General features: G+C 51.6%; 1 protein-coding gene across 5 annotated transcripts in view; it reads right to left on the minus strand.

The window, feature by feature from the left end:
* Window positions 1-7939: 7939 nt before the first annotated feature.
* ESRRB (estrogen related receptor beta) overlaps window positions 7940-18720 on the minus strand; it is a 167370-nt gene continuing 156589 nt past the window's right edge. For all 5 annotated transcript variants that reach the window (XM_033109633.1, XM_033109630.1, XM_033109634.1 and 2 more), the window contains exons 6-7: window positions 15043-15312; window positions 7940-9964 (exon numbers count right to left, since the gene is read on the minus strand). In XM_033109633.1, the coding sequence (XP_032965524.1) occupies window positions 9720-9964; window positions 15043-15312 (515 nt within the window). In that variant the 3' untranslated portion in view covers window positions 7940-9719. The remainder of the gene's footprint in view (window positions 9965-15042; window positions 15313-18720) is intronic.

Here is an 18720-nt window from a genome sequence, read left to right on the forward strand (position 1 = left end):
ACCTGCTAAAGATGGAATTAGCTTGGGACCTTAAAAATACTGGAAATTGGAATATCCACTGAGGATAAAATAAAGATATGAATTAAAACATAAAATAAAAATTCTGAGAAATAAAATAGTTGTCTAACATTAAGACTCAACCTCAGCCCAGGTGAGATTCAACCTCAGCCCAGGACCTTTGCACATGCTCTTTCCTTTATCTAGAACACACTGCCACCCGATATTTGCACGGTTAGCATTTTCTCATCCTTCAGAATTGGCTTAAATGTTCCTGGCTCTCTCCAGTAATCCGATCTAAAGCAGGTTCTCTTCCCATCCCATGATTCTTGTTCTAACCCAGCTAGTAAGCCCCAGGAGACCAGGGACCACACATGTCTTGCTTACAACTGTATCCTATGTCTAGCCATGCGTCAGCCACATAGCCGGAACTCAACAAATACTTGTTGAGTACCGGAATGAATATCAAAGAACATGTATTTATAGTGGAGCCACAGTCAGGCTGAGCAATTTCCCCGGGGTTGAGGCTAAGATGGAGCTGAGAGTACAAGAAGTAATTATTGGTGGTGGGAGGCAGGGGGTGGCCTGTGAAAGATAAAGAGAAGGAAGCAAAATTGTTGCATGTGGCCCAGAAGGCAGAGCTAGGGGTGGGGTGGGTAGAACCGAAAGAAAAACAGAGGTGGGCTTAAACCACAACTGAGTGATTACATACACGTATGTGCAAAAAAATGGAACGAATTGTCCAGGATGTACCGTTGCCAGATTTAGCAAATAGAAATACAGGACACCGGGTTAAGTTTGACTTTCAGATAACCAACAAATAATCTCATGCAATATTTGGGACGTGCTTATACTAAAACATTATGCCTTATTTATCTGAAATTCAAATTTAACTGGGCATCTTGGATTTTATCTGGAAATCCTATCCGGACGATAAGTTTTTGTCAATGAAGCCAAGTCTGGAACACCACGTGGAGAGCTACGGAACAGTGATTATTAAGCTATCAGGCGGCTGGCTGGCGTTTAAGAGCCCCACCGTACCCCCAACCAGGCATCCAATTTCCCCAGTTTCCATGGAGCAGAGTGTTCAGGCAAGGGGCATCCTGCCTGCTCCCCAGAAGGGCTTAATTCACTGTCCAAGAGCGCAACAGTGGCAGCTCCTTGTTTAGAGCTGTCCTTAATGGCCTGCAGCAGCAGCCCAAACCCTGCAGCCCACATCCAAGACCAATTAGCCTGGAAAGGGTAGGTAGTGCAGGGGGCTGAGCTCATCCCCACTTCTGGCACAGATGTGGACCCACCAAACCCCTCCCCCCACTGCCCCGGGCTGGCTCCCTCCCCCACCACCCCTGATCAAGCCCCTCTTCTGGGTGGCAAGCTGTCACCACCCCTGCACTGCTCCCTGCCCTGCCATCACCACACACACAGTCGATTAGGGGATCTGAGTGACTTTCAGGGGCTGCTCTTCCCCAGAGTCGGCATTTGCATAGGGTGATGGATGCAGAGATGTCATCTAAACACATCTGCACTTTGCATTTTAAACAAAGCAATTTCCAGAGGAAGCTGGGGGAGCTTTGTCTCCTTCCTGGAACATTTCCTCCGAGTCAAATCCTCTTTCTTTCTGGCCAGCACTGGCTGGCTCATCTGTCCCAGGTCTCTCTTCTCTACCAGCCTCCTGCTACCCCCACCTCTGACCCCACCCCCTTGGTAGTAACGCTAGTGTGGACCAGGGCATTCCGTGAAGAGGAAGGACACCGGTCCCTGGCTACCCAGCCCCTCTTCTGTGCCTGACAGAGGCACCCCTCCCTCTCCACCCTGCAGGAGACCTGTGTGTAAGACAGGAACCTTATCCAGGACATGGTTTGAGGGACACAAAATACCTGCTGCAGACTTCCTCGTCCCCCTCCCCCTCCCAAGACTCAAGCCAAGGGCTGCCCGAAAGGTCCTCCATGTTTCGTCCGGACATAGGATTCCTTCTGTCTAAGCTCTGACCTCTGATATCCTACAGCTGAGACTTTTCCTCTTAATGAGTCTAAGTCTTCCCCCCAGGGACCTTTTGGATGATGATAAAAATGTCACCATAATATTGGTCCATAATGATAAGGTGATTTTTTTTTTCCTCCAGAGGCAATTGGGAAGGAATAACGTAGGAAGTCCCTGGAATTTTGTCCCCAGTATGTGATCGGGAGGCCAGCAGCGACATCCCAGCTGAGTGACTTACAAGAGGCAGGACTTGGGGTAAACTCACTTACCCACCAAATTGAAATAGCAGTTCTCCCTCCAGAGGCCCACTGATATAACCTATTAGCATCTTTACAGGGTATGATTAGCTTCATTGTACAAACGGGGAGGGATGTGCCGGGCCTGTGGCCGCATCACAAGTAAGGGCAGAGCAGGGATTCTGCGCTTAGGCCAGTCGGAACTCAATCTCATGCCTCGCTCTGGTAGTCAGTCCATGGAGAGCCGCTTGACCCGCTGTCTCTAGGTGGGAGCTTGACCCGCTGTCTCTAGGAGGGAGCTTGACCCACTGTCTCTAGGTGGGAGAGGCGGATCCAACCATGTCCCTGTTCTGCTTAAAACTCGGTAAGCGTCCTCAACAAGGCTGACCAAGCCCTGTGCCATCTGGCCCCTCTGACTTCCAGGCTCTTCTCTTCCTCCCCTCTGCCACCAACCAACCAATCATGATCTTCCAGTTTCTTTAGCAAGCCTGGAGCACAGCAGCCTACCTCTCTGTCTCTTCTCTCTTCCCCATCAGCTCTCTCTCTTCCTGAAACGCCCTCCCCCAGCCTCACCTGGCTTCCTCCACTCCTGCAGGTCTCAGCCTCCATCTGCTTCTGGGTGGTATCCTTGCACAACCCTTTCCTATTTAAAGGCCAGATTGGTTCCCCTGTTACACACTCTCATTTGTTGCTGAAAGTCTCCTGTTTAAGATACCCCATAAACCACTAGTTTGCTATCTATCTTCTCTGCTAAATCAGGAGCCCCCAGCACACCCCCAAATCTCGCCTCATGCTGGATCAGAAAAGATTTGCTTTTCCGGGTGTTTTCTGAAATAAGACTTAAAACAACTGCCAGCCTTTGACCTGGAGGTAGGTCCCCAGAAAGGCACGTCCTGGTTCTGTGGAACTACCGTCCCTTGGCATGGCAAAGCCTCAGGCCAGGTAAGGGGCAGCTCTCTGGGATTCCAGGTGGTATCTGTTCTTTGGGGGCAAAGTGAATTTACAACAGAAGCAAAATAAAATATTTGTGTTGGTGAGGTTTCTTCCTCTGCCCCACCCCACTCCCTCTGCTAAAGAAGGGATTTTGCTTACTGGATCAGCTTCTGGCTCTTTAGCTTGTGCAGAAAAGTAGAAAGAAGCTGAGAGGCTGAGTTGATCGAGATAACAAAGGGCTGAATCCAGGAGAATAAGACTGGGATAGGATGCCCAAAGAGGCTGCCTTAGGGAGAGCTGGGGGTGATACGAGATGCCCAGGGAAAGTTTTCAGGAGCAGCTGCTGTGTGGAAAAGAGGGATGATGAAGAAAGAGGTTTCTGATGAAGTTTTGCTGTGCATTCATAATTTAACATGCCCCTGGTGATATTGAGAATGCTGAGGGTAAAGACTTGGGTCACTTTTATTTCTTTTGTCGTTTGTGGGACTCTTTGTTGTTTCTTTGGAAGTGACTGGCTGGGCATTGAATGTGGCATTGGGGCTTTATCCAGGACGTGTATTTAATGAGGGGCCTTGAGAATGGGCCCAGGGTGGAAGTAGTCACGTAGCCTGTGGGTCATTCTTGAGTCTTCCTGGGCCAGCTGAGGAGCCTGGCTGCCCCCGCCCTTGTTTATTTGAGCCCCTGTCTTAGTCCTGAGGCAAGCTTGATCGTGGGGGGTTATCATGACAGTCTGTAGGAGGTGGCTCTGGTTGTCCCTCTTCTCCACAAGGGAAGTGGGAGAGACTCTTCAGGACCCAAGTGAGAGCCCCAGTGTCCTAGCTGTGCCTTGTGACAGCTGCCAAAGGGACCTTTGCACAGATGGGCTGCGCATTCCGGCTGGCAAGAGCAGACTGTCTGCATAAGTGAAACCAATTTTCTGGAAAAGTAAGTAGGAAAAACGGTCTCTAAAGACTCAACCTACCACCCCTCCCCCACGTCCTACACAAAAGAAGGCAGGTTTCTAACCATCAGACACTGGGGTTTGAAGGGCTACACCCAGGTTTCCTTGCTTATCCCAGGCTAGGGAGGGAAGTAATAAGAGAAAACCCACAGAGCAGAAACGTAGGGACAATCATGGCAGTCACCTTTGCGCTTAGCTCCCTTAAACAAGGAGCACATAGGTCTGCAGAGGTGTCCCTAATTCCTCCAGACAGGAAGCCACCGGTGCTGTCTTCCTTCCTCAAACCAAAAGTTTACATGTGAAAGGAGACCAGGTCTGGGCCTGACCGAAGAGGGCGCAGGCCTGAGCGCTTTCTCCTCTATGGCAAGGTTGAGTCTGAATAGGAACCAATCGTGCAGAGAATGGGGTGTTTGCCATGGATGATGTGTCAGGGTCACAGCTAGACCAGGCGAGGCAGAGGTGGCACCTAGTAGTGGGAAAAGCTCGGTAATATGAGTTGACACCCCTAAGTGTGGTTCCCTGGAACTCTGAGTGTTTTTTTCTTGCTAACGCCCAGAGTATGTGTAAATCAGGCTTTCTCACCCTCAGCACTGTTGACATTTTTGGTCCTTTGTTGTAGGGACTGTCCTATGCACTGCAGGATGTCTCACAGCTTCCCTGGCTTTGGCCTATAATATGCTAGTAGCACTCCCAGTGTGACAACAAAACATATGCCAGATAGTACGAAATGCGCCCTTGGGGCCACACCACCCCCATTGGAGAACTACTAGTCTAAATCAGGTCAAGCAGCTGTACACTTACCAGTCCAACACCCCACACTGTTTTTGAGAATCAAGGGTGAGCTTACAGGTTAGGCTTATTTCTCTATTCAATAATGACATGAAAAGGTGATTGCTAAGCCCCTTCTGCTCCCCAAACTGTGTTTCTAAGATGCATTTTACTTCACTGCGTTTGAGGCCAGCTAGAGAGCAATGGAAGGTGTTGGCTGTGTGGGAGCCGGAATGGGAGAGCTCACAGCCAGTGAGGATGGTCGCTGCCAACATCTGTTATGGAGGGAAGCTCATTCCCGTTCCTTATTTAGCTGACCCTCTGGCCTGCTGCCTTCTGGGCGTCCCCTGCCTGGACATTCAATGCCATCCCTACGCTTCTATTTGCTGGGGCCAAAACCAGGTTTAGTGAAGGTGAATTGGGAAATTACCTAAAACAATCCACAAGCTGGATATTTTCATTCCCACAAGTACTTAATACAGTCCATTCACGAGACTTGCTAGGTATTAAGTTCAAAGTCTGCCATGTGGAGCCTGTCTTCCAAGAGCTTCAGGAAACGTACAAACAGCTCATGAAAAGTTGACCTGGCCTTGAGCCCTCCAGGTGTGTTGATTTTGTGGGCATTGTGGTTGCCCAGTTGTCGCCTAGCCTTCCAACCTAACCCTTTTTGTGTAGCAGCTAGACTGTTGAGTGGCGTTGGTCCCTTCTCCAAGCTGGTCACAGTCATTCGTGACGGGATAGACACAAAACCACTGGGGTTCAGAATGAAGCTCAGATATTTTCCATACTTGTAGGAAGAGATTTCCACTCTCTCCCCGCGAGGTGAAACAAAAAGGTGGCAGCCTGCTTGCTACCGTGAAAGAATCTAGCTTGAGGACAAAGCAAACAGGCAGAAGAGGGCACAACTGAGAGAATCAGAGTAGAGCCTTAGCCCTGTTGCCTTTGTGAGCCTCTGGATCAAACCCTGCCTGATGTCCATGCCACTTCTGGATTTCACATCTATCTCAGGCAATAAATCCAGTAAGGCAGTATAAGCTGGGGTGTTGTTTACTTACAACAAAAGACAACCTGCATTTCAGTGTCCTATGGCAAGGAAGTTCTTAGTTCACATACATCCGATTCCATTTCTCTGACATCAATGAAAATAAGAGTGCCTTACCATTAAAAGCAGTAGAAGGGTTCCTCGGAACTGTGTCATACTTCTCAAGCTGCATTTCTGTGTTGCTGCTGAACGCACTTTAATGTCCATTTGAATGCCTAGAGAACTCTGAGGCTGAGCTGGTTCTCCTGACAGCCTCTCCAAGCATCAGCCTGAGACCTAAGGACAGTGCTGTCCAGCGGACAGCCAGCCTGAAAGCAGCTCGTCATGTGTGAAGAAACTCTCCAACAGGCTGTTCCTTATTTATTAGATTCCAGATACATGGGACCAGGACAGGAGAATCCTAGGGTGTTTAATTTACATGGCGGGGGGGATTGTCTTTGGGAGAACACATACAGAGGTGGAAATATGTACACGTGGGTGATGCCATGAGGACTGCCACTTTAAAAAATATATACATCTTAAGAAGCCGTTCCAGCCACATTATTATTAGAAAATAAAACAATCTTTCCATAGTGCTTTTCTTTGGTGCTCTTCAGTGGGTAAGGGCCCTTCTGTCTTGTTACATGTTTGTCACTTCCCCAGCCACCTTCCCCCAGCCCGCCCCCCTTCTCCCATCTGCACAGGGGGAGAGGGTAGCCTGGCAGGAAGGGTGGCTGCTGACAAGGGAGCCTGCAGATTCTGGCTCCTCTAAAGCCTTCTCATGCCTCCCAACCCACACCCCACTCTGGTTTTGAGAGCTTCCTATTTGGTTCTTAAATTGTGCCCTAGGAAATAACTGGTTTCCTGTATGTAAGAACCAGGGGCCACTATCCAGGTTCATGTGTGACAAAACCAGGATGGAAGCTTCAGAAAGTGGGGACACAGGGACCAAACAAAACCCAGCCAATACCACCTTCTCCGTGGTTGGATTTTTACATTTTATTTCTTGGTTCATTTCAATGACCTGCACCATGAGAATACAACTGAGAAGGGCTATTTCTTCTTTACAGATTTTCCAGGAACAGCAGATTTGGGGGTAAACTTGAGTTGTGTCCCATTTGGGGGGCAGGGTGTCCTAAATTCTCCTCACTTCACCATCCCCCACTAAGCCAGGGCCACCCTCTTCCCAGGAAGGTCCCCAAGCTGGCGAGACTTCCAGCTACGAAGTTGGCCCCTAAACTTGTCCTGTGAAGGTCCACAGACCTGACAAGTACACACCAGGGTCTCTCCCATTGAAAGGAGTTCCCACTGTGACTGATACATTTCCTGTCGCTCTAAAAGTTAAGTGTAAAAGCAGCAGGGGTGTCCACCTGTCACCAAGCCATCAGGACCACTGCCCCCTCCCTCTCGGCTAGACAGGGGCTCTAATGCCAGGACATTGCAGAAGCACTCGGCCCAGCGAGGCAAGGCTGCCTTGTATACAGAACACCCACCCGTCCCAAACCAGTTGTTGCCCGTTTAGCCATAGATGCTTTTCCTAGAAAAGATGGGCTGTCGGCACCAGTTGTGCACAAGCCGTGCCTGATAGCCCGGGTCCTCATGCTTGAGCAGGAGGTGGCACTACATAGAACAGGGGGCCCAGGTGACGAGATGCCACCCTCTGTCCCACCTCCCAAGCACACAGCACAGTGAGAGGCTAGAGGAGGCCCCCATGGAGCAGACCCCAAGTTCTCTTGCTGGGAGGTCTCTCCAGTTCAGACCTCAGGACACAGCCCCTGAAGGTTAAGTTAGACTTGGGCTTTGGCCCTGGTTCCTTGATACTGAGGTGCCTACGCATCCCCCCAGTCAGGGACATCGGGGATGGAGCATCTTGAATTGTAATTCCAATGCTAACTGTCAAGTGACTGTGGCCTTGGATTCCCCACAGCCAGAGAGGTGGGGAGGGGAGCACATGTCACTGGTCTGTGACGTCTCTTAGAACCCTGGCACTTCCTATGTGAGGACATCAGACAGCCACTCCGCAGCGCTGGGTTTTAGGAGCCTTCATGCCTGGAGGAGCTGGGCGTGGAGAGACAGGAAAGCAGAACCAGCAACAGCTGCTTCCCTTAGAAAAACCATGAGGCTGTGGAAAAGGGTATCTGGCCTCCTCGTGTCCTAATGAGGAGCGGGTGGGATCCGCCTGCCTCTCCAGGTGACGGGAGATTGGGTTAGAATGAGTGTGGATTCTCCAGAAAAAAGTCCCAGGTGAAATTGGCTCTGATGTCTGCTTTACAAAGCAGCTGCTTGGGAGGACATCTCCCATCAAGCTTCCTACCCTTCCTTCCTCGGAGATCCACTCAGCGGCCCTCAGCAACCTGTGTGCACCAGACAGGGTGTTCAGGGCTGCACCCCAACCCTCAGATGGGCTATAACGGGCTTTTACAGCCACTCACAGAAATCAGGGGACCAACTTTCCTCGTTTGCCCAGACTGAGGGGTTTCCTGGGACACAGGACTTTCAGTGCTAAAACCAGGAACGTCCTGGGCAAACTGGGGTGGTTGGTCACCCCACACAGCAGCGAGGAGGACTCGGGTGGTTCTACCAGAAAGCTGGGGCCCCTCAGTGCACCCAAGGAGTACGCCACACATCCTTAGTCAAAGGGTGGCAGGAACACCCCTCCTGCGGCACTGATTTACCCAGCCCTTGAAATTTCAGGGAGGGGGTGTGCTGGTGTCCCCTGCTTTGGTAACCAGGTAGGATCAAGGAGGCTGGTGACCTCCCCTGAGCTCCCTGTCTTCAGGGTTCCCCCACCTGCTTCTCTCTACTTCTGGGCCTTTCTGTGCTCAGCAAAGGTTGGTTTGGGCCTCTCCCCATTCTGCCTCTATCCTCCCAGGACTGCCAGTCTAGAATTGGAGTGCCCAGGGTGCCCTCAGAGGGGGCTAGGCCACAGTACATCGCCCACTTTCCACAGACCACCTGCTCTGGACCTACCTTGAAGGTTGACAGAGATAGGGGGCAAAGCAAGGAGGAAGTAGGGTCTGAGGAGCTCTCTATGAGCCAGCACTATTCCAGCTACGGGCCCTGAAGTCATTTTGGCTGGCTGACGCATTTCTCAGTGAGCTCTGAGGTAGGGGCAGAAAGTAGCAGGGAGGACTCCTGGGGGAGGAGAGGGGGAGAACAGGTAGGTGGGAGGGCACCTAGGGCTGGGGTGCCCAGGAAAATGTGTGAGCTCTCGCAGCTACTCTCCTGATGCTGAGTCCCCGCTGGGAGCTGGGTGTGTGCCCTGCTGACAGGAAGGATGGAGGGACGGAGCCCTCTGGCCTGTGGAAGGGGTGGGGCCTCTTGACGGGCCCCAGAGAAGCTCAGAGTAGTCAGGGCCTCTGGAAGAAAGTGCCGGCCCTCTGGGAAAGGAACACCTCTGGGTGGTACACAGCCTCAGTGTGTCCTGAGGGCTAGCACTGCCAACCCGAGCCAGGGATTGGGGCGCACGGGGTGGGAGTGGGGCCAGGAAATGTCCGAGCTGCCTCTTGGGGGTTTGGTAGGGAGAGGGGGCCCTTCCTCGGTGGTCTCCAGTCTCAGGGGAGTCAGCCCTGGCCCAGGCCTCAGCACTGCCCATGGAGAAGGAAAAACATACCAAAGAAAAAGCCAGTTACAGATGAGCCCCACACCCTGCCCTCCCATCCCTGTCCCCCCGCCCCACGGCACCCAGGACTCTGCACACAGCCGGGAGGCAAGAAGCCTCTTCCTCTGGGACTGCTCATGGCCATGACACAGGGCTTGAAGGTCAGGCTAGTGGCTGTGGCGGTCTCTGCACCGGGCCGTCCGTTTGTCTATCCACAGGCGGGAGTCAGTGCGTGCCGGGCCGTCAGACCTTGGCCTCCAGCATCTCCAGGAAGAGTTTGTGCATGGGCACCTTGCCCTGCAGTTTGACGCTGTAGAAGTGCTGCACCGCCTTGGCGGCCGTCTGCCGCAGCAGGGGCAGCGTCAGCAGCAGCTTGCCCGTCCTCCGTGGCTCTTCGTGGCGCTGGCTCAGCTCGTAGTCCTGCAGCGCCTCATGCAGCAGGTCCTGCAGCTTCTGGACGGCCTCCAGATCCTCGATGTACATGGAATCTGTGGGCACAAGGGTGAACGTCAGGGGGCCTCAGTGGAGAGCGCCGCCCCGAAGGGTGGGGGCCGCCACAGGGCCCTCATTGCAGAGAGAGGGAAACCAAGGCTCAGAGAGGTTAAGCTGCCAGTCTGAGGTCTCAGAGACCAATGACAGAGCTGGGGCTTGGACCCAAGGAGAGATCTCTATCTATGGAGGATGTTTCTTGAGAAACCACCAAGTGCTGGAAGCAGAGACCCCGAGGGGCTTGAACGTGAGCATTATCTGTCATTGCACTGCAGGTGTCAGTGGACTCGGGAGCCAGACTGATGGAAGTAGAATCCTGCATCCCTCAATTGCTAGCTGTGTGGCTTTCGGCCAGTTATTTCACTTCTCTGTGACTCATTTTCCTCATTTGTGAAATGAGATAATAGTCATACTTACCTCAAGGGCTTCAAACAGTACAAAGTACCCAGCTGGTGGTGTCATTACCATCACCATCATTGTCGTCACCACCAATCATTAGCACCACCGTCACCACTGTCACCACCGTCACCACCATCGTCACCATCGTCACCATCACCACCATCACCACCGTCACCACCATCATCACCATTACTACTAATATTGTGGCGGCAGCTGCCAGGTACCAGCTCAAGTCTTCAGTGCAATCAATACCTTACAAAATGCTGGTTACAGAATACAGCCACAGATAAAGGGCCGAGCTCTGTCTGGGTGCCCTGTGGTGGTGGGGAAGAGGGGAGACTGAGAGAGCATAGCTGGACGCATGGGGAACGGTGATGGAGGAAGCTGGTGGGAGGGGCCCTTGCAATCTAAAATTCTGGGGAGGGTTTTGGATCCATGCTATGAATTGGGGGTTCAAATGAAATTTCCCTAAATCCTAGCAAGGCAGGGAGGTGCCCGCTGACAGCTGGGTTACAGCTGGGTCTGAGCTGAAGCAATGAGAATTTCCTGGAACCCATTCCCTGGCCTCGGGGAAAATAACCAGCCTTCTTCTGCCATTTCTTAAAGATCCTGGACCATTACCCTGAACTGCAGTGCCCAATGCCTGCCAAACGTGGAAGGGTGAAGCTCTGGGTAGGTCTCCAAGGAAGACTGGGCAAGCTATCGGAGTTCCTCAAAAGAGCCGGATGATTCTTTTGCATGTTGTGTTGGTTTAGATACCAGACTGCCAAGGGCAGCTGCACCAACAGGCTGACACCAGTGACCACCCCCTGACCCTCTGGGTTCACAATCAGCCTGTGTCTTCAAGGGTCTTGCCTCTTTCTCTTGGGAAGACAGCAGTAGAATGAGGTAGATAAGACTCTGGAGTCTTAAATGCTGTGTGACTTTGGCGAAGTTCCTTAGGCTCTCTAAGATCGTTTCCTTGTCTGTAAAATGGAGCAAAGAAAAGTACCTCATACCTCATAGGGTGGTGGTGAGAAGTTAAATGAAATAGCACATTACCAGGCACTTAGTAAGCACCTAAGTGTTAGTATTAACGTTATTGTGAGGACTCAGGCCGGGTGAGTGCCCTTGCAGGGCTGGGGCGTTACTGGCCCCATACCCAAGACGCCTCCACATTTTTCTGCTCCTTGTTACCAAGGCAATGAGGACTCCTTCTCTGCCAGTTGGTGAGGAGGACTGCTCCATTCCCAGTCTCCCAGCTGTCTACAGAGAATGCACTTAAGATGTGCTGGTCCCTGCAAGGCTGGGACCTGGCCATCCAGACTCCCTGCCTCCTGCCAGCTTCCTCTCCCCATCCCCCCACCCTCCCCAAGGAGGCCAAAATTGGCAGCTGCCTTCGACCAAAAATGAAATAAAATAACATTGCAAGATTAATTTCTTTGCAATCCATCAGCGCGTCTATATCGATGGCATTGATAAACTGTTAATTACAAAATCAATGTCTATGATTTTTTCTGCTGTCAGGGAGCCTTGGAGAGGGCAAGGAAGCGGGGGGAAAGACGGCCAGCAGGCTCCTGAGGGGCCATGGTTTGGGGCCACAGCCTGTCCCTGATGTGCTTCACTATTCTGCCCAGCGTCAGGCCCCTGTCTGGTCCACACAACCTCAGCAGTGGCACACACAGTGGCCCTTGGGGCTGCCACCAGGACCACTGCAGTGATCTCCTGGCCTCTGTCTCTCCTCTAGCTAACACACTGTCTGCCTGGGTTACTTTCCTGCCTTGCAGCTGGGGACAGGCCACTCCCCGCCACCTTGCCGGGCTCCCTACACTGACTGACCGATTACAAGCCAATCCCTTCATAGCCCGAGGTCTGACCTCAGACTGCTTTTCTAGTCGAATCCCCAAATCGGCCGTTCTTTCCTTCCTGCCTGCTCTATTTGTTGATTGCTCTATTATGCAGGCAGGGTCCTCAGTGTCACAGATTCCTTCTGTCCCCCCTGAGTTTCTTGTAACTGCACGTAAGCTACAGGATGGCGTGGTAGATACCACTGGGGCAAGAAGTCCAGGTTCCTGGAACTTCATTCCACATGACAAACTGTGGATTTAGGCAAAGTTCGATGCCAGCTGACGCTCCTGATGGGCTCAGGAGTGTGTGTGTATTCGTGTGTGTGCATGTGTGAATACCGGTAGGTGTGCATGCTGTCTGCATGTGTCTGTATGTGTTGAGCTCAAGGCAAGAGCAGTGAGCTGGGCTAAAAAGCCTTCCGAGAGCCCTTGCAGCATGGCATTGAGGGGTGGGACGGAGGCGACCGTTGAGTGGCCTCCCACCTCTTCACTCTCCCCTCCAGGCCTGGGTAAGCTTGAGCTCTAAGTCTGGTGTGACATGATCAGTAGGGTCCCAAAATCGAGGACGTGCTTTCCAAGGCCTGCCAGCCTTCCTGTGTCTTGCTGTGGTCACCCTGTGTCCTTTGCTTTCACTGTGTCCCCTCTCCTCCCGTGTCCATCCAAACTCCCAGCCTTTGTGCAAGGCTGCTAAAGACGCTGCCCTCTGAAAAGGCGAGCACAGGGGACTGTGAGGGTGGTGAAACTACTCTGTCTGCTGTGTATTGATGGAGATCTGTCAGAACCTACGGAACCATGTAACGCCAAGAGTAAACCCTGATGGCAACTCTGGTTAATAAAAATGTATCAATATTGGTTCATTAACCATAACAAGTTACCACATTATTGCAAGATGGTTAATAATAGGGAAACTGTATACAGGGGGTGGGATGGTAGATGGAAGTCTGTATACCATGCACTTCGTTCTTCTGTCAATCTCACGCTGTGCTGGAAAACCCCAACAGCATTAGCATTCTCCAACGAAATATACATGACAGTTCTGGAATGTTCAGGTATAAATGGTCTCTATCGAAGCACGGAAAATTTTAATTCTTAGTTTATTAATAAAAGGAATTTGAACTAACAGACAAACAAACATGCTTTCCTCTCTGTATTGGTCAGGTTCCCCAGAAGCAGAGCCTGAGATGGGTTTGGGTGCATGGGATGTATGGAGGGCGTGCTTTTAGGGCAAAGGCAGGGAGGGGGCAGGACAGGGTGGAGCCTACAAGGTAAGGACATGGCCTCAGCTTCCACCTGATCCCACCTTGCCAGGAGTCCAGGCCTTTGTTCCCTGTACGGGTCCCCATTGGCTGAGGGTGCCAGGGGGTGGGTGGTGGGTGGTACAGGTAACCGGCCTGGCAAAGCAGGGGAAGGTAAGTCTCTGTGAAGGGGGCGGCTGTGAGCTGTTAGCAGTCAAACTCAGCAGACCCAGGAAAGGAGGTCTGACGGGCCCTCAGCAGCGTCCCCTGTCTTCTCTATGAAGCCATTCGGTAGGGGAACCAACTGACCCAGTTAGCCAAGCACTGAGGTTTCCTGGGATGTGGGACTTTCAGGAAAAGTGCGACAGTATCAAGCAAACCAGTTGGTTGCCCTATTTGTACTCTCTCCATCTGGGACCCAGCTCTCCCTTTTCTGCATGCTAATACTGTGTTTCCTCTAATATAAATAATAATGGTAACTTACGTTTATCGAACATGTCCTCCTCATTTCCTACAAAAGTACTTAGAGGAGGTGCAGGGATATCCCCATTTTACATACAAGGACAGAGCTAAGGAAGGCCGCCAACTTGTCCCAGGTCACACTGCTACCAAGCATCAGAGCTAGAATTTGAACTTGGGTCCACCTGACACAGACTTGAGCAGTTAACTCTACCACACACCACCCTGCAGCAGAATTACATGTGTGTGGGCTGACACACTCTCTCTTTAGGACAGGGGCCATGCCTTCCTCTTCCTTCTGCCCACCAGCACCGGGCATGGTACCCTGTGTAGGGTGGACACCAAGTGTGGACACAGATTACATGTAAGCTCCCTCACAGGCATGCCCCTAAGCCAGCCCCTAAGGTCTAGCAGAAGCTGGTGGGAGCTAAAGAGATGGAGTGAGGCCTCTTTTTAATACCAGACTAAACAACTCAGTTGGGAAGTCTTTCTGTCTTGTGCCTGAGCATTTGATTGCGAGATTCAAGGAACGGGCATAAGCTCAGGTTGATTCTGGACTCAGAGGACCTAAGTTTGACTCCTAGCTCTGTGTCACCCTGGACAATTTACTTCACCTTTCTAAGCCTCAGTTTCCACATCTGTTGTAAAATGGGGTTAAAATAGTGCTCATAGGGCTTGTAAGAACGAAGTAAGTTCAAAACTAATTTATTCAACAGGTTGGGCACCTATGAGCCAGATATGTTGTAAGCGTAACATAATTATATACAAACAAATCCCTTCCACAGTCTTCTGGGGTAGGGACTGCTTATTGTTCCCATTTTACCGATGGAGAAACTGAAGCACAGAGTGAAGCGACCTGCCCAAGTGGCAGAAGCAGGATTTGACTTAATAATTTGGCTCCAGAATCTGTGTCCTTAACCAGGGTGCTGGTTTGGAGGTCAAGGACCCAGCACAGTGCCCTGCAAATCAAGGGCTGAGGAAATCCTCGACCAATGGCTTCATCACCATCCTTTGAACCCCAGGGCACCCCTTGCACCATCTTTTGGAACAAAGACCTCCGGCATCTTCACGCCATCCCTGCCCCTTGCAGCAGAGCGGTGCTTCCAAGGCCTGAGAAGACCTCTGACAGCTCCCCCGGGGCCCCACAGCTGCCCTTACCTGAGTTGGCCAGGGCCAGGGCTTTGAGCGTCACAAACTCCTCCTTCTCCACCTTGAGCTTCTTGTACCTGCGCACCAGCTGCAGGATGGCCCGGTAGAGCTCCAGCAGCCCCGCGAGGCGGGAGTGCTCCTCATCCATGATGTAGTCCTCCGCATACACCAGCTTGTCGTCGTAGGGCAGCGAGCGGTACACGATGCCCAGGATGAGGATCTCCATCCAGGCGCTCTGCAGCAGGCTCATCTGGTCCCCCAGGGAGAGGTTCGAGAAGCCTGCAGGAAGAGGGGGCAAGGAGGACAGCACCTGGTCACGTGGGCGGGCTGGGGCCTCCCTGCGGCTGGCTGGACGGAGGGACTGCGCAGGGGTCCAGGCACCCCCAGATCCTGCCCCTCCCTCTGTACCTGTGGGACTCATTGTCCTTCCCTTGGTGAATGAGTCAGACATGGAATTCCTGGAAAAGACTTACATAACAAGAGCTCAGTCAATGTTGACACTTGTTATTACCATCATTATTGCTACTCTTTGGTATTTTTCATACATCTGGAGAGGCTCTTTGATTCATTGAATGCATTTGTAATTTAAGGAGATATTGAATTCATGGCGGAATCGGGACGTGGCAGCGCAGGGTCCCTTCCAGTCTGGGGAGTTTCCAGGCCCTCTTCTCTGCTCAAACCCGGTAGGTTTGAGTGTTTTAAAGTGACATCTTTGGTGCAGTCTCAGCTGTGCAGAGACCCAGGGGCCCAACCAGGAGAGGACTCAGCTGTTCCCGGCCAGTGACCTCCAGTGACCGCAGCCCGGGGCTGCAAAGAGCTCAGGAGCCTTCAGGGTCAGAGAACACTTTGTCACAAGGCAGCCTGTCCTCCTAGGGGTCAGACCCCTGCTGCCCCGGCCATCACGCTCCACCTAAGGATGGCCCAGCAGTTCTATATCCTCTTTCTGAGCCTGGAATCATGGGAGTTCCCCCTCCCTCATAGCACTGAGGCTTACTCCAGAGTAAAAGAAGGCTGGGGGTGGGGATGGCTCCAGAATTGTGGCACTGTCTTGTCCAGTGTGTTCTGGAGATTGCCTGGGCTTGAGTCCTGTCTCCCCATTACTAGCTGTAGGCTGACTTTGGGAAAGCCATGCAACTTCTCCAAACCTCAGCTTTCTCGTCTGTGAAATGGATACAATAAGTGCCTGCTTCAGAGAGTCACTGTGAGATCTAAATGAGGCAACAGTTATAGAATATACAACATAGTTACAGAGCTCTGACCATTATTATTAATGATGAGATAAAAGTCTTTGCAAAATGAGAATAATATACTGGAATTGCATTATATGTGCTGAACTTGTGCAAAGTCAATTAACATCTAGATTTATAAGAAAGAGAGAGAGTGGGAGGGAAGGAAGGAGGGAAGAAATTCATTTTCAAAGAGCTGGCCACTAAACACAGGCAGTAACTTCAACTAGAAATTCAGTGATTGGTTCCAACACGGACCAAGCCAGATTTATTGAAAGAAGGAAAAGTATCCATAAAGCCATTTGTACCATTTGTCATGGCAACTGAAATTCAGGGATTTCCAGGGGTAATTTTGCTTATGTAGGACTTGTCACTTCATTTGCTGACCTAGAAGCTAACCCCGCCTGGGTGCATCGTGTGCCGTGAGGATGAAAAAGATGGTGCGTGGAACGCTCTGAGCATCACTCCCCACCCCCAGTCAGTGCTCGGCAAACCTGAGCACGATGGTGGTGATGGTTGTAGCTGTTGCTACTGTTACTGTTGTTCTTGCGGTTGTTAACATTCTATTGGCACGAGTCTCTTCTCCGCTTTGGACTGGAGGCCTGGGGTGGTCCCGAGCTTTTGCGCTGGCCCATTGCTGTGGGTTTCCATGGAGTCTATTTCACCCTCATCTGTTGTTCTCTGTCTCTAAATACCATCCCTCCCGTTTTCCGCCCAGTGCATGAGTGTTCATCTGTAGGTGGCACTCCTGGGGCAGGGGACCCCTCCCCATGGCAGACCACCCTCTGAGTCCCATCACTGAGGTTCCCTAGCCAGATGTGCACAACCCGGGCACTGGATCACCACCTGGCTGCTGGCATCCGTGAGTGACAGACAAAAGAGCCGGAGCAATTACACTGACGACGCGGGGCGAGCCTGGATTGAGGGGCCTTCTCAGGGCAGAGGCGGTGGCATAGAGGGCTCAGGACCGTGTGTGTTGTTGGGATCCCAGCGTGGGAGATGGTGTGTGGCTGCCTGTGTTGGCAGGGAGAGCCAGGAGGTAATAAAAGATAGATAGAAATGGACATCCAATTTCTCTTATCAGACTTCTGAGCAAAAGAGGCCTTGGGCGACATTAATTAACAGATACCAATCAGCCAGCCCACGAGGGTGTGTGTGTGCAGGGAAGTGTGGGACTGCACTGGGGGGAGGGGGTCTGAAAGCAGACAGAAGGGGAGGAAAGATGTAGAAGGTAAATGGGGTGAAATTAACAGACAACTGAATTGGAAGGTGGCAGAGAGGGAGGGTGAGGTAAGAGCTAGGCTTCTGGAAAGGAAGGAGGAAAGACCCCTGTGAGGCTAATCACGTAGGTACAATAACTAGAAGAATGCTTCTGCCCCTTCATTCATTCAACAAATATTTATTGAGCACCTACTAAGTGCCAGGCCCTGTGCGAGGCACTGGGGACAGAATGGAGAGCTCAAACCAAAACTGGTCCCTGCCTTCAGGAGCTCGCAGTCAAGAAACACCTCAAGTACCACATGTCACCACAAAGTTGCGACTTAAGAAGAGCTATGGCAAGATGGAGGGTTCTGAGAACACACAACTCAGGAATTTGGCCCAAATGAGAGATTCCGGGGAGGCTCTGCAGAAGAGGAGACTTGGGGGCTGAGCTCTGAAGGGTGAGGTAGAGCGCTGAAGGCGAGGTCACCTCTGACAGCACCTGCTGTAGTGTCTGCAGGAACTGCTGCCATGCTGTGTGCCAAGCTCCTGGGGAGCACCCGCACCAGCCTGCTCATCCTCCCACTTTCACTGTCAGGCTCATGTCCTGGTACAAAGAAGTTGCCTGACAAACGTTCAAGGTACGGAGGAGAGAATGGGCAAATGCCGCTGGGCCTTGCCTCCTAGGTGGCAATGCGCAAAAGACTTGGTTAGCCCTCTTAGTGCTTCATGCACTTAGTGCTTCGTGCTTCATACAAGAGCGTGGATTTCACTGCCTTTAAGTCAAAGGCAGGCCTGCCCTCTGGGAAGAGGGGCAGGGCAGGTGGCGGGAGGGCGGGAGGGAGACAGAGCCTTGGAGAGTTTTGTGCCCCCCTTGGAGGTTATATCTGTGAGGCCTGTGTCCAAATCTCCCTGCTAGGCTGTTCTGAGTACGCTGTTTCCCCGAAAATAAGACCTAGCCAGACAATCAGCTCTAATGAGTCTTTTGGAGCAAAAAATGTAAGGCCTGGTCTTTTATATTACATTACATTACATTACATTATATTATATTATAAAGACCCGGTCTTATATTATAGTAAAATAAGACCAGGTCTTATATTAATTTTTGCTCCAAAAGACACATTAGAGCTGATGGTCCAGCTCGGTCTTATTTTTGGGGAAACACAGTAGTTGACTTGGCCCCTAATTGCTTTCTTCTCCTTGAGCACCTTCAAAAGGAGCTGGAAATAGCTTTGGAAATCCAAAGTGCTGGAGAGCATAC

This window comes from Rhinolophus ferrumequinum, chromosome 6 (assembly GCF_004115265.2).
Source record: "Rhinolophus ferrumequinum isolate MPI-CBG mRhiFer1 chromosome 6, mRhiFer1_v1.p, whole genome shotgun sequence".
NCBI classification, from domain to species: Eukaryota; Metazoa; Chordata; class Mammalia; order Chiroptera; family Rhinolophidae; genus Rhinolophus; species Rhinolophus ferrumequinum.